Source organism: Nannospalax galili, unplaced genomic scaffold (genome assembly GCF_000622305.1).
Source record: "Nannospalax galili isolate Female #2095 unplaced genomic scaffold, S.galili_v1.0 scaffold625, whole genome shotgun sequence".
Lineage (NCBI taxonomy): Eukaryota > Metazoa > Chordata > Mammalia > Rodentia > Spalacidae > Nannospalax > Nannospalax galili.
The window spans coordinates 683145-697364 of record NW_008353893.1 but is presented as its reverse complement, the minus strand read 5'-3'; the positions used below and the strand labels follow the sequence as shown (position 1 = coordinate 697364).

At 34.1% G+C, this 14220-nt stretch overlaps 1 protein-coding gene across 1 annotated transcript in view; it reads left to right on the top strand.

Annotated features, from left to right (window-relative positions):
• LOC103748364 (E3 ubiquitin-protein ligase BRE1A-like) overlaps positions 1-14220 on the top strand; it is a 175282-nt gene that overhangs the window by 13144 nt on the left and 147918 nt on the right. The window contains 1 exon segment of the mRNA XM_008850980.1: positions 13653-13755. Within this exon segment, the coding sequence (XP_008849202.1) occupies positions 13653-13755 (103 nt within the window).

The following is a 14220-nucleotide window of genomic DNA, read 5'->3' as shown; positions in this document are numbered from 1 at the left end:
TGGGCAAAATATTCTTAAATTTGGTTATTTGTTAAATTTGTCTTAGGATCTTAGAAATAAAAATAGTTGAATCACACACGATATGGGGATATTTTATGTGTTTTTTAACCATGGACCAGAGGGCCTAACAGTGTAAATGACTGTTAGAATTTGGTTCTCCCTCATCAAAAGACCTATCCTTACCCCTGTTCAAGCTCTCTAATGGCAGGCACAGCCTAGAATTATCTGCTAATTTTTGTAGAAAAATAAATGCACACAAATTACATACAGTGGAAGTAAGAGGGGGGTTAACTAGAAATTTTGGGTTAAAAGTAGAATTCTATGCTTTTTGAAGCTGACCTTCCAATGTCTCAATTTTTCTTATTTGAGTTGACTTTATTACAGAGATTGAGGGATGATTCAATATACATAATTCAGTATAAATAAATCATATAAATGGAATTAAAGACAAAAATCACATGGTCATCTCAATAGATGCAGAAAAGGCCTTTAAAAATATTCAATATGCATTCATTTTAAAAGTCTTACAGTGAACCGGGTGGGGGGACCATACCTCAATGTAATTAAAGCTATATACAACAAACCCACTGCCAACATCATTTAAATGTAGAAAAATAGGAAGCATCTCCATTACAGTAAACAATGAAATCAGACTTTCAACTAATTCCACTCCTTTTTAATATAGTGCTTGGGGAAAAAAAAAAAAAACCTGAACACACAAATCAAGTAACAAAATTAAGGACTGGATAGTTGACTCAGCAGTTAAGAGCACTGACTACTCTTGCAGAGGATCTGGGTTCACTTCCCAGCACCCACATGGTCACTAACAACTGCCCTAACTCTAGTTTTAGGGTATCCAAAGCCCTCTTCTGATGTCCATGGTCATTGCATGACACGAATGCACTTCCATGCATGCAGTCAATGCACTCAAATATAAAAATAAAATAATAAATAACGTTAAAAATAATAAAAAATTATACCATTCAAACAAAAGAAAATATTAAATATGACTTGATGTTTATTTTTGAGAAACTCAATAATTTATCAATATGCTCTCTTTTTACTATTGACAGGATCAAAATTATAGTAAATAAAATTCCACTGTCTCCAGGTACTGAATTTTAATCACCCATCTCTCAGTTGATGGACATCAAGACCGTGTAATGAAATTTGAAGGAGAATGGGTAGAGCTGGAACATTACAGTGAGTGTGGTAATTTACATAGTCCCAGAAATATAAATATTGGGTATTTTCACTCATATGTGGATCTTAGCTTTGGAATTTTAGATTTATATATTTAATTGGAGTAGCTATATAACCCAAATAATTAAAAGGGACCATTGGTAGGGAGGGAAAGGAAAGACCTCGATGGAGGGGATATAATAACATAGGTTATATGTGAAGTAGAGTAGAATGAAGAGTAGGGGAAAAAATGAGCAGGAAGGTGTGAGGACGGAGATGGGAGGGTAGGGCAGAGTTTGTGACTGTGGGAGGAATAACTACCACTAAGTGTGTCTAAAATGTCATATGGATGCCTACTGTTTTATGAGATCCATAAATGCATATATAGAGAGGTAGATGAATAGTGACATAAAACTTTTAAACTGGAATTATGCTGAACAGAGGATATGTTTATCCCAGAAAAGAAGGATTGTCAAATAAAAACTTTAGTACCTGATATTGGATGGTTCCTCTGGAGTTGTAGGTCAGATGTACCGTAGAGTGTTCCAAAGCAATACAGATTGCTGTCTTTGCTCTCAGTTGTCCACCAGTACTTGATGAAAAGCCCCCATTGCTTTGGTTTTAGAACAGAGATATCAAGTCATAGTTACCAGGAACTGTCTTGCTGGATGGCTGAATCCATAGTGCTGCAATGTGTTATGCAGGCTTCTGGGTAAAGAAAAAAATTCTTAATAGTCTTACCCGGATGTGAACCATATGGAGGGCAGTAATGACAGACCTGGCAAGACAAGCCCATGGATGTAACAGTGGCAGGAATGTTATGTGGATACCCATTTGCTTTTGAGTCAGTTGAAGGCCTGCTCCAGAGGAGGAAAAACATCATTAGTAGAGCAAACCATGGTTGGGGAACTCACAGGCCAGAAGTGTAGGATTACTATTACTATTTGATTAAATGTATATAATATCAAAGTGCTCTATAAATTAGTATTTCTGTATCAGTAGATAACTGCAGTTCTTCAGAGAAGTTTCTTTGCACAGTGGTTAACTTTGAAACTCATAACTGGTCAATATGCATATGCATTTTACCCATTCTCCAATGCTCGGCAACCGTTGAAGGAGTGGTGAGGAAAGATTGTGAGAGCCGAAATTTCTGGAGAACTTGAGTGAAAGTATCTTCTAGACACAATAGGATTGCTGGACTCATGAACTCATAGTAGGTGTGGTTGCCCACACAAGATTTGCAGACTCTCAGGTCAGTTAACATTTTAGTATGGAGCCAGAAGTAGTTCTTGAACATACCACCAGGTGAGAAGCTAGGAAAAATTGTTGGCTTCAGGGGGAGTGGGAAAGTGTGTTTCCATTACAAGCATGAGGCCTATAGTTTTATCAGGCTCCAGTGGATAGCTCCACACATAGAAGTGTATGGACAGCACAAATTGGATAAAATGGGTGATTAAAACAAAATAAAACCAGGAAGTTGGGTTGATAGGAAAGTGTGGGTTGATGTGGGAAGTTAAGTCAAGGACTGAGGTAATATGTTAAAGCATATATTGCATGTAATTCTCAAAGAATTTATAACAAGTGTATGCTGCAAACTGACAACTGTGTTTAGATGCTTCCTATAAATCAATGTTTTTGTTCCAGTTCCAAGAATAAGGAATGCATTTCTGAAAGACATCGACTTAAAACTGATGAATGGTACAAATTTTATCAAAGTTTCTTTAGCTGTCCATAAATGGACTTCTATTTTATTAAAAAATATTAACATTTTTTCAAAGGTGAATAAAATTTAGGTGCAGGTAATACAATTCAGTAAATGTTAGATGAAGAGGAATGAAAGCAAAGAATAATTCTCCTGATGCATGTTCTAAGTAGGGAGATTGATCATATGAGAAATGTATGTTTTTTATAGGCCTTCTTCATGGAAAGAAAAATAATATATTGTGCATACGATAAAGGAAAATTTTCTGTGTAAAAACAAGTATTTCAAACATTGACATTACAAAATTAAATCTGAAAATACAGTCATCTGACATTTGTTGTGCTTCTATGTGTATCATGACCAAGAACTAGACAAAGAAAGAAGGTGTTTGGGGGACTATTTTAAAATAAATTCTAGATTGAAAATATATTTGGGATTTAAAAAGAAAAAGAAATAGAAAATGTAAATAGTGCACATAAATACTAAGCACTGTTAGTTAATATATTTAAAATAAAACTACCATCAAACAAATGTTCAGTGTAATTGGCATATTTTCCCCCAAACATAGTAGTGTAGAGAATCACTATGAATCACTACTTACAACTGACAGGTAGCAATGATCTCTTAACCATCATTACATGTACCATTTCAAAAATATCCCTTTGTTGTGTGGAATAATGTATTTACTTATAATTTGCTATGTTCTTCTTGGGTATCATAATTTTGTAGATTAAAAATTGACGCAAATTTTGTTTCTTTTTTTAGGAAAATCTTATCTCAAAAATCACTGTACAGGTTTTAATGCACATGAAGTGACTAAAATGCATATACATTAGGAATTACTTCTCTAACATTGTCAGATAAGCTTTCTGTAACTCATAGGAAAAAAATTATCACTAAACATTCAATATCCTGAATATCTTTATACATACATTTATATATGTGTGTATGGTTCAGATGTTTTAGTGAGATCTCAGAAATGCACCAAGATGCAGTCTTCTATGGAGTTTCCTTTACTAAGATCTCATAATTACTTCATTAGTTTATGTTCAAAATATTCTAGCACTATGCTCTTGACATATCATAAAATATTACACAATAATATTTGGGCAATTAAAACAAGTTAAGGAAAGATTTTTTTTTTAACTTTCATAGATTAAATTTGTAGGTGTCTGTCACTTTTATCCAAGTTCAGTTTACCCCAACTTGGAGAATGGCAAAGCATCCCTAAAAACCTCACTGGTCTTTTAATGTGTTCAATTATTCAACAGCCCATACAGTGCTATGTTTTTACAGAACTATGATCAGATCACTGTACTGTAATTGATTAGTTTCTTCAAAATCAAACCTCATATGTTCTATAACATAATGGATGACTGAATCCATTGTCTTTCACTCTACCCATGTTTTGGTCTAGTCTTAATTATAACAGTTTCTTGAAGTGTTAATATAAGTTTGTATTTGTAAGAGATAAGAGCATATTTCTTACTTTTGTATTCTAAGAAGACATACATGTTTAATTCTAGAACCAAAGAAAATCATCCTGCTTAACAATAAATTCATTTTCATTCATCTTTGCAAATAATATGTTAGCATCTATGGCATAAACATTTTATGGATTGCATGATTACTATTGTTCATGGTGGAACTCTATAACCAAGTGAAAATACAATTTTGAAATAAAACTGTGTGAATAATTTTATTTTCTTCAGGAAAATTTTAGGAATAAAAAATTGAGCCAAAATAAAATATTTAAACTCATCCCAGAACTTGAGGAAAATACCCTATTACTGAAGACAGGACATAATTCAGACACAGGATTTGGAGCAGTGGAGCTGGATCTATCATGGAAACTACTTCCATTGCAGGCTAGCTCTCATAGCTTTGGAGAGCACTTTGAAAACTATTAAGGGAGAATATCAGTTGATGGCCCAACCCCAGCTCTAAGGCCTAATAGCCACATAAATGACCAATAGTAGTGGCACTCTTATCTTGGAGGCAATCAGCAGCTACTTAATTGGACTTAACTCAACTCAGTGGGATGAAACTCAAGGGTGGCACTGTAAACATAGCCAAACACACATGGATGGAGAGACCATAGATGTTAGAGAAAAACCCAGGACCATCATATCACTAGACAAATGTAATTTCTTATTGTTTGAAAAATAGGTATTTTTTTTTTATTTACAGACAAGTATACCAGTTACCACTCATCAAAAAGCTTCTTTTGCAACAGATGGAGATTATTACAGAGTTCCACAATGGGTCAAAATCAGACAATACTGTGAATTGCCCAAGCCTAAGCAGCACATCTACAATGCAACCTCTTCATGTGTGGTTCTGGTACCACAGATAAGAGGTAAAGAGGACACTGATCAATATTTTAATTCTCATTAATGAAGCTCCCTCATGCGACAGAGGGTCAGGATCACAAAAGGTCACAAATGGCCAAAGCATAGAAAGAGTCTGCATAGTCCTTTGACAGTACTCCTATATTAAAATTTGTCCATTCAAGACTTGGGAACCATTGGGGAAGAGGCAGCAGAAAGATTGTAAGAACCAGGGAAGAGGTGCATGACCATATCGAAAAATAACACTACAGGCTCCTGGGACCTTGCTCATATGAAGCTACAGCATTGGTGTCAGCATGCGCAAGAGCCATGTAAGCTGAAGCAGACAAAACCCCAGCAGAGAACTGTGGAAATGGGCAAAAAGCCCCAATCTTAGTCAGAGAATTATTGACAGCTGATTTCTGCTGGGCAAGGAAACGCTGATCTTCTTAAAGGGATGGGCTCTAAACAGACTCACTAGACTCCATGGATGAACTTGCACTGAGGGACATCTGGAGACACTACGTTGACACAATAAGCCTTGCCACAAGTGACACAATGTATGAATTCCAGTGGGGGGGTACCTATGAGAGGGTTCCCATGGGGGAGGAAGTACAAAGAGGATTAAGATTGATTAAGGTGTTTGGTATAAAATAAAAAAATTCAATATATATTATATACATACATATATGTGCTTGAATCTAAGAATGTTTTCCCAAAACATAATTCATATAAATGAATAGTTTCAAAGTCAAACATTATTTAAATTTCTCTATGAATTAAATTTAAGAAGAAAAAATATGCCTCAGCTTTACAGGATATTTGCCAAACACAATGAGTAGGAAGAGTTGTGGAATGTTGAGCATAACAGAACTATTGCCCTATTTAGCTCTTTGTGGCAGGAATTATGGCATGAGTTCTGTGCAAGATTGAGGCCATTAAGATTTCATTTTGGAAGGGGAAGTTTACAAGAGCCCCTCCAAAGAAATAGAGAGTTAATATTTGCTTGTGACAGATTGTTTTACAGTCACTCATCAGTTGCCCACACTCCTGTAAGTAATCCTAATTAATATCATTAGCTTGCCAAGCTTAACTCAGGTGGAATCATTTGTTTGATACTTCATTAGTTCTCTGTCTTAGGTGAATACACATTTGTTCACCTCCCCAGCAAAAGCTCACAAAACAAGTAGGAACAAGTTTATAATTCACAGATAAAAATAAATTTATAAATTTCAAATGTTAAAAGCATTATAATATGTGATATAATAATATATCTGTGCTAAAATGCTGTACCCTCGCATAAGCGATTTCACATCATAAAAATATAATATGTTCAAATATTTATATTACTTATCTGCTAACAAACTGGGTTCTTTGGTACAGGATAACTTCCCAGAGTACCGTGAGAAGACTCTATGGACACTGAAATTTGACACTGAGAAGGCCTAGACTAATGTGTGTTTTGTAATGCCCAGAAGAAAGTCTTGACCAATATATGCTTGTGTTTATGCATATTTTATTAAATTCACATTTTATAGTGGCAAGAAGCTAAAATTAAATTATCTTTGTCAATAAGTAAGAGTCTAACTTATTTGTATTCTATCTTACAGAAGTATGTTTTTTTCAAAATTAATTAATTGGGTTCTAAGTATTTTTTTAAATTTCACTCTCAGTGGAAATTAAAGTCACTTTTTTAAATCATAATTACTGTCTTAAATGCACATGTACATAGTCATAATTTTATATTATTTTACAAGTATGTAGGTAGTCTCAAATAGAGATGATAGTGCAGAGAAGAATTGACTTGATTTTAGAAAAATAGCTTAAAACTCTAATACAAATAGAGATCAACAATAACAAAGTACATACTGTTGAACACACTTTAAAAAAAATCACACACGGGGCTATAAAGACTGTTCAGCAATTAAGAGTTCTTACTGTTCTTTCACAGCGGCAGGGTTTGTTTCCCATCACCCACATGGCTGCTCACAACTGCCTATTGCTTCAGTTTCGGAGGATCTGATATCCTGTTCTGATCTCTGTGGACCCATACACAAAGTGTTGCACATAAAGTCATGCAAGCAAACACATATAAATGATAAAACTTTAAATATAACACACACATATGTGTAAAAGAGTACCTCACCACCCCAACAAGCAGGAAAATAATGAAAATTTTCAGTTACCTTTTCCATGAAAATATGTGGATAGAGAGAAAATAATCAATTTCAATGTCAGCAAAGTAACCTGGATAGAGACAAAAAATTTAGTGTTAACAGGACTATAATACAAGAAAAATTTATAAAATGAAGTGTAGGCTAAATATTGAATAGTAGCTTTATGTTTCTTATTCATATATGAAATATACATTCATGCATATATTTATATGTAGCATTTCCTAAGTATCAGTTACGTTTTCAACTGTAGCCTGCATTATGTGTTATTTAACAACCCACATCCACTTCAGTACATCTTATAGTCAAATAAGTATATCTTACAGTCAAATTTATATCACCTATTTCTGTGGACACAGAAGCAGCACTGGTAGAAATTCATTTGCAATGTATATCATTTTCCACAAATTTATATATATATATTCAATGTATTCAATTTGCATTTTTCTCATTATGGTGTATCATCTTTAACAAAGGATATTCTTTTTACACATTTTTATAATTTGTTTATTAAGGCACAATGATTAGCATAGGAAAATGTGAAGATTTATTATCTAGAAGAAAGAAAACTTTCCATAAAATGCACAGGGATAAGTTGTTCTGTAGATTATATAATATTAACTTTTTTGTTTGCTTGTTTGCTTGTTTGGTCTTCTCAGGGGAGGGGTCTTTTTGAGAAAGGGTTTCCCTGTAGCACCAGTTGGCATGGAACTTGCTCTGTAGACCAGGCTAGCCTTGAACTCAGGGATTTGCTTGCCTCTGCCTCCTGATTGCTGGGATTAAAAGCTTTCGCCACTGCACCCAGCAATTTTCACATTAAAAATGTATTTATATTTATTTATTGTTTATTTATTTAGGTATTTTGAGAGGTTTCCCATTTACTTTTTTAAAAAAATTATTTATTTATTTATTTATTTATTTATTTATTATTTATTCATTTTTGGTCTTTTTGAGAAAGGGTCTCCCTGTAGCTCCAGCTGATCTGGCACTCACTATGTACACCAGGCTGACCTCAGTCTCACAGACATTCATCTGCTTCTGCCTTCCAAGTGCAGGGACTAAAGGTGCAATTTTCATATTTTTATAAGTTTATCCTTCCTTTTGATGAAGTATTATTCCATACGATTATATAGTGTTAATGCTGGATACAGTGAACACTTTAAGATTAATTTTTTCATTGCCTCTTCTCAGGGAACAGTCTAATTTTACTAATTTGTCTTCCATTTTTTGCCTTGTCACACTTCAAATACTTTTTCCTATATCAGTTTATGTGCAGTTTATAGTTATCGCACTATCAGTAGACTAAAGACTGGAAAGTGAATATTAAAATGAAGTTGTGACCCATTCATGTCTAATGCTCCCAGTAAATCTACTTCCAAATATTATTAAGATGCACATCCTGCCTGCTTAGTACAAACAGCAATGAATTACAATTTAGGTATTAGTAGAATTTCTGTTCACCAAAAAAAAAAAAAAAAAAAAAAAAAATACTACCAATTTATAAAAGAAGAAACAACTGGGTTATGATCCAGAAACAAAATCATTATTGTTTGGTTCCTATACTCTTTTCTTATATACTCTATTCTTTCAGTATTATAAGCATATTTTGGTTCTTATTAGTGCTTCTGTATACTCTATAGACATTGAATTATTAGTAACTTAATTTTGATGTCATATGCCATATATGAATATAAATTATTTCCAGTTGCTTCTCCCAAAGTACAATTAATTCTTTTTAATTTTTTTTGATTTATTTACTTCAATTTCATGCCTATGAGTGCTATGCCTGCATGATGTAAATGCACCTGTGTTGTACCATGCCTGTTCCTGTGTTGTTCAGTGCCTGCAGACGCCAGAAGAGGGTATCAGATCATTTGGAACTGGATTTACTTAACAGTGGTTAGCCGCCATGTGGGTTCTGGGAATTGAACCTGAGTATTCTGCAAAAGCAGTCAGTGCTCTTAACTTCTGAATCATCTCTCCAGCCCCAATGAACAATTAATTCTTAAGACTGAAGACTTAAGGCTGGAGAGATGGCTCAGCAGTTAAGAACACTGGTTGTTCTTGCAGAAGACCTGGGTTAGAATCCCAGCACCCACATGGCAGCTAACAACTGTCAGTAACTACAGTTCCAGGGGACCCGACCACCTCTTCTGACCTGCGCGAACATTGCAAGACGGTGCACTCACCTACATGCAGGCAATACACACATACACATAAAATAAAAATAATAAATTAAAAATGTTTTTTAAAAAAGACAAAGTGAATTTCAAAAACATTCCTTTATTTTTAGAGAAGAATGTTTATATTATGGTATAAATATAATAAAATTAATAGATTCTAGAATGTTATTTATTTTTAATGAATATATTTATCTCTCCTGATCACAACATTGTCTAACATTTGTTAAGGTCCAGAGTTGGGCCCCCTACAAATTAAAATTTAACTATAAGTCAATCCATAGCATTATTTTCACCTACATTTACTTACAGATATTTCTCTTTGTAGCCATTACATAGAAGAAACGCATCTGAGAAACATTTTTTCCTATTTTGGAAAATTTCCAAAATATTTAGACATTTAAATTTATTAGAAGTAATGCAGTTTTATGTAGATTTATGGTGCTCCAAACTTTTTTTGTTTGATTTCCCTCTAGGAATATTAAGTTCACAGTCAGCTCTGACAGAAATGCTACTGCCAGATTATGGTTGGTATTTCAAATAAAAATGCTGAAATGTGGGCCGCAGCCTCCAGTTTTAGCCCAATAATTATCGGGCAGCTGATTACTTGTAGGTGATGAAGAGTTTATCTTCTTTTTCCTTTTTATAATGTTTTATTTATTATTTTTATTTTATGTGTATGAGTGTTATGCCTGCTTGTAGGTAAGTGCACCGGGGTCATGCAGTGCCTGTGAAGGACAGGAGAGGCTGTCAGATCCCCTGGAACTGGAGTTAAGGATAGTTGTTAACTGCCATGTGGGTGCTGGGATTCGAACACGGTCTTTTGCAAAAATAGCCAGTGTTCTTAACCACTGAACTATCTCTCCAACCCCTGAGTTGATCTTCTTTAAAGGAGTGACTCTAGATAGGCTGACTAGATCCCAGTGGATGAATGTGCACTGAAGGATATCTAGAGAAAACTTGACTTGATAGGTCTTAACGTAAATGAAGGAATGCATGAAATCCAATGGGAGGCTGTGGGAGGGTACCCATGGGGAAGGGATATAACGCTAATTAAGATAGTATGCATGAAATGCACAAAATTTTCAAGTGAAAATATACAAAAATGCTATAATATGCGTTCAAAATTAGCTTATCATTCCAAAGTTGAATTATGTATTTTGAAGAGTGTATTTAAGTATTTCAATGATATATTTGAAGTTAGAGAGAATTACACAATCTGGATTTGGAGTAATTAAACTAAAGTTCCTCTAACATTTTTCTTATTTAGGTTCTGAAGGTAAGAGGCAGAGAAAAAAGTCTTTACATGTAGAGAGTATTTGAAATTTATCAGCTATATCTTGTGTTAAAATGATCTACTATACTGACAAGTAACTAGCAGCCTTGAATTGCTGCTCAGATTTCTTGTAGTTAATAATTCTCAGTGTTATAGGGTCATCTTTGAAACATATTAACTGTACTACACTATTAAATGACTATACATGAAATGTGTGTCATTATGAATGAAGAATATGGGTCTATGGGCATTTGGGGGGCAATTTGATTTCTTTCTGCATGATTTATATGCACAGGCAGAGATAACTTAATCCTCAAGAGTGTGCGAGTAATTTATTTTGAACCACTGGAGTAAAACTGGACAATAATTTATATGACTTTTAATGGGGTGCTGCAGCCAAGGTAAATAGGACATTGAAAGCACAGAGCTGTTGTCACTCTGCTGTTTATCTTTGGCTTGTGCACATGAACATTTTTGTAGCAGCACCAAATTATTTCACTGTAATTCATGCAGAAACACAACCACAGAGATACAAAGAGAACATACATTCTGCTTCACACAATCTTAAATAGCAATTAAAAATTAATATTCGGCTTAGGGAATTTTTATTTAAGTTGGCTTTTCCCATATCGCAGCAATGAAATGTTACAGAATAATCATGCAAAATAAATAAATACATACTTTTATGTATGGATATAATATATGTATTTACACACAGAATGAAAATGGATTTTATTTCACAAAAAGTATTATGTTCTATTCTTTTATTTTTAAGTCATTTTAGAATTTTCTTTAATACAATGCAAATACTTCCTTGTGATTATTATACGTATCTTTGTAGTACTGAAATATAAGGGGCAGAATTGAATATTAATTTGATATGTAATTGAATGAATGTACTAAAATGTTAATTAATGCACCATAATTAACTACCAGTGTAAAAGAAATGTTGATTGTCCTTGTATCAGTGTGCACTTCTTAATTCTACTTCAGCATGAGAAAAATATATATTCATAATATAAATTGAAAAATTATTATAGAAATAGACAACTTTTAAGTGTATATAAAATATATTTTTCCATTTTCCATAAATTTATTTCAAAAAATTCTTGCCTGGCTGTAATTATTTTTTTCTTTAACATAATGCATGTCTATTTTCATTCATTAAATTCTGCACTCTTGAAAGTCTGGTGCTCTAAAGGTGGTGTAAACCCATTAAAAGTCATTTTCAAGCTGGGCATGGTGCACATGCATTTCATCACAGCACTCTGGAGGCAGAGGCAAGGGAATCTCTGTGAGTTTAAGACCAGCCTAGTCTACATAGCGAGGAGTTCCAGTCCAGCTGAGGCTAAAGAGAGATTATGTCTCAAAAAGACCAAAAAAATAAAAAAAGTTCATTTTTTGATATACTATTTTTGAATATCCAGACAGATTTCACTGTGTAACTCTGCCAGGACTATGAACAAATGAACAAGGACAGACAGACAGCAAAGGAATTCAAAACTTGAATAAAGAACTGCAAGCAGTGAAATCAACTGTTTTCTCATGTTTCATTTTCTTAAAACATTTATCCAAGGAATTGCTGGATCCTGGAACTGCTCAGTAGGCAAGGACTGCAAAATCTACAGAAAAATTGTTCTTCTATTGGTAACTATAAAAATATTTTACTGAGTTTTTGTGCATTTTGTATAATAGTCTTGATCAAATTTAGACCCCTTCCCACATCCAAGCTTCCCATACCATACGCACACACTGGATTTCATACATTTGTCATAAATCTTTAGTCCTATTTGTTCAAGCTTTTGTACCCAGATATCCTTGGTGCAAGTTTTCCCACTGTAGTCTAGTGTGCCTATCTAGGGTCACTTTCTTAAAGATCTACTCTCCCATCATATAGCAAAGTGTATTGCATACAGAAAGCAGCAACTGACCAAGTTTAAAAAACAAGAGACTGCAGACTGCATGCCCCTGGACAGGACTCCTATATCAAACTTCACCCACCCACGGCTCCGGGACCATTGCAGAAAAGGGAGCAGAAACATAACATGAACATAAGAAAATGGAGGCTTTTAGGCCACTAGGAACTTGCTCAAATGAACTTGAAACAATGGTGACAACATGCACAAGACCCATGTCATCTCTATCAGACAAAAACAAAAACAAAACAAAACAAAACAAAAAACAGCATACAGCAAGAGAATGTGAAAGGAATCCATTGCATGTGATCTGACTGTATGGTAGCATTTCCTTGTATATTTGGAGGCACTAATGACATCATGGCTGTATAACTTTAGACTATAACTTGTACTATTATCCCACATTTCAAAACAAAAGCATCTCTCAGTCCTAGTGAACCAGAAAATGACCATTGTTCGGAACCAACTAAGGAATATGACAAAAATATTTTTCTCATTTTTTATAAAAGATCTCACTTGCTTAACTATATAAAGATGACAAGTTGACAGTAAATAGCACAGCATATGAAATATTTACCACAGCATGTCGAGAATCAAGCATACTGATACTAAACCAAGCTGTACACTTTGGGTAATTACTAGCTGATTTGTTGAATAGAGTGATTATATTATGAAAATTTAGGATTAAGTCTGCTTTAAATGGTTCTATTATAACTTCCTATATTGATTTTATTCACATAAATAATGCTATCAATATTTTGGAATTGATGTTTCTTGATAGACTTTACCCTTCTTTTTACTACACTTGCTCTCATGTCACTCACTCACATGGAAGCAACTTCTCAGATTTGGACGTGCCTTGTATCGTGTGATATATTTTTTTTTCCTGCAGACATAAACAAATGTCTGTTCACACCAGATGGGGCAATGAAACAGACCAATGAAATCACTTTAACCAAGGATATTGAGGCCACTTACAGGAATATGAGTGAGAGGTATGTACAGTAGCATGGGTGACTCAAAGCAGTTTTTACATCAGCTGGCAGTCCAGCACATGATGGGTGAAGACTTGTAACAGCTGTTCCCTGGAGCTCCTTTTTCACTGCTTGCAAGCAACTTTTCCAGTTGACAGAGATTCTTCTCTCCAACAATTGCTAATGTTTATATGACCCTGAGGAAGACCTTCATGCATTTTCTAAGATTCAGGAGGTGTTATGACTCTAACTCCTACCTTCAGGGAAGAAAGTTTAGTTCAGGTGGCATAGCAACACAATTTCTTCCACCCTTTTTGCCCTTTGTTAACTTTTTTTTTGCTAAAGAAAGATCTCATCAGAATCTATCTTATGACTGAGCTTAAATAAATATATATACATGGTATAAAATATAAAACAATAATGAGTGCATTTTGAATTCAGAATGAATATCCTAAATTTTCATGTGTTGATACATTATTAAATTTC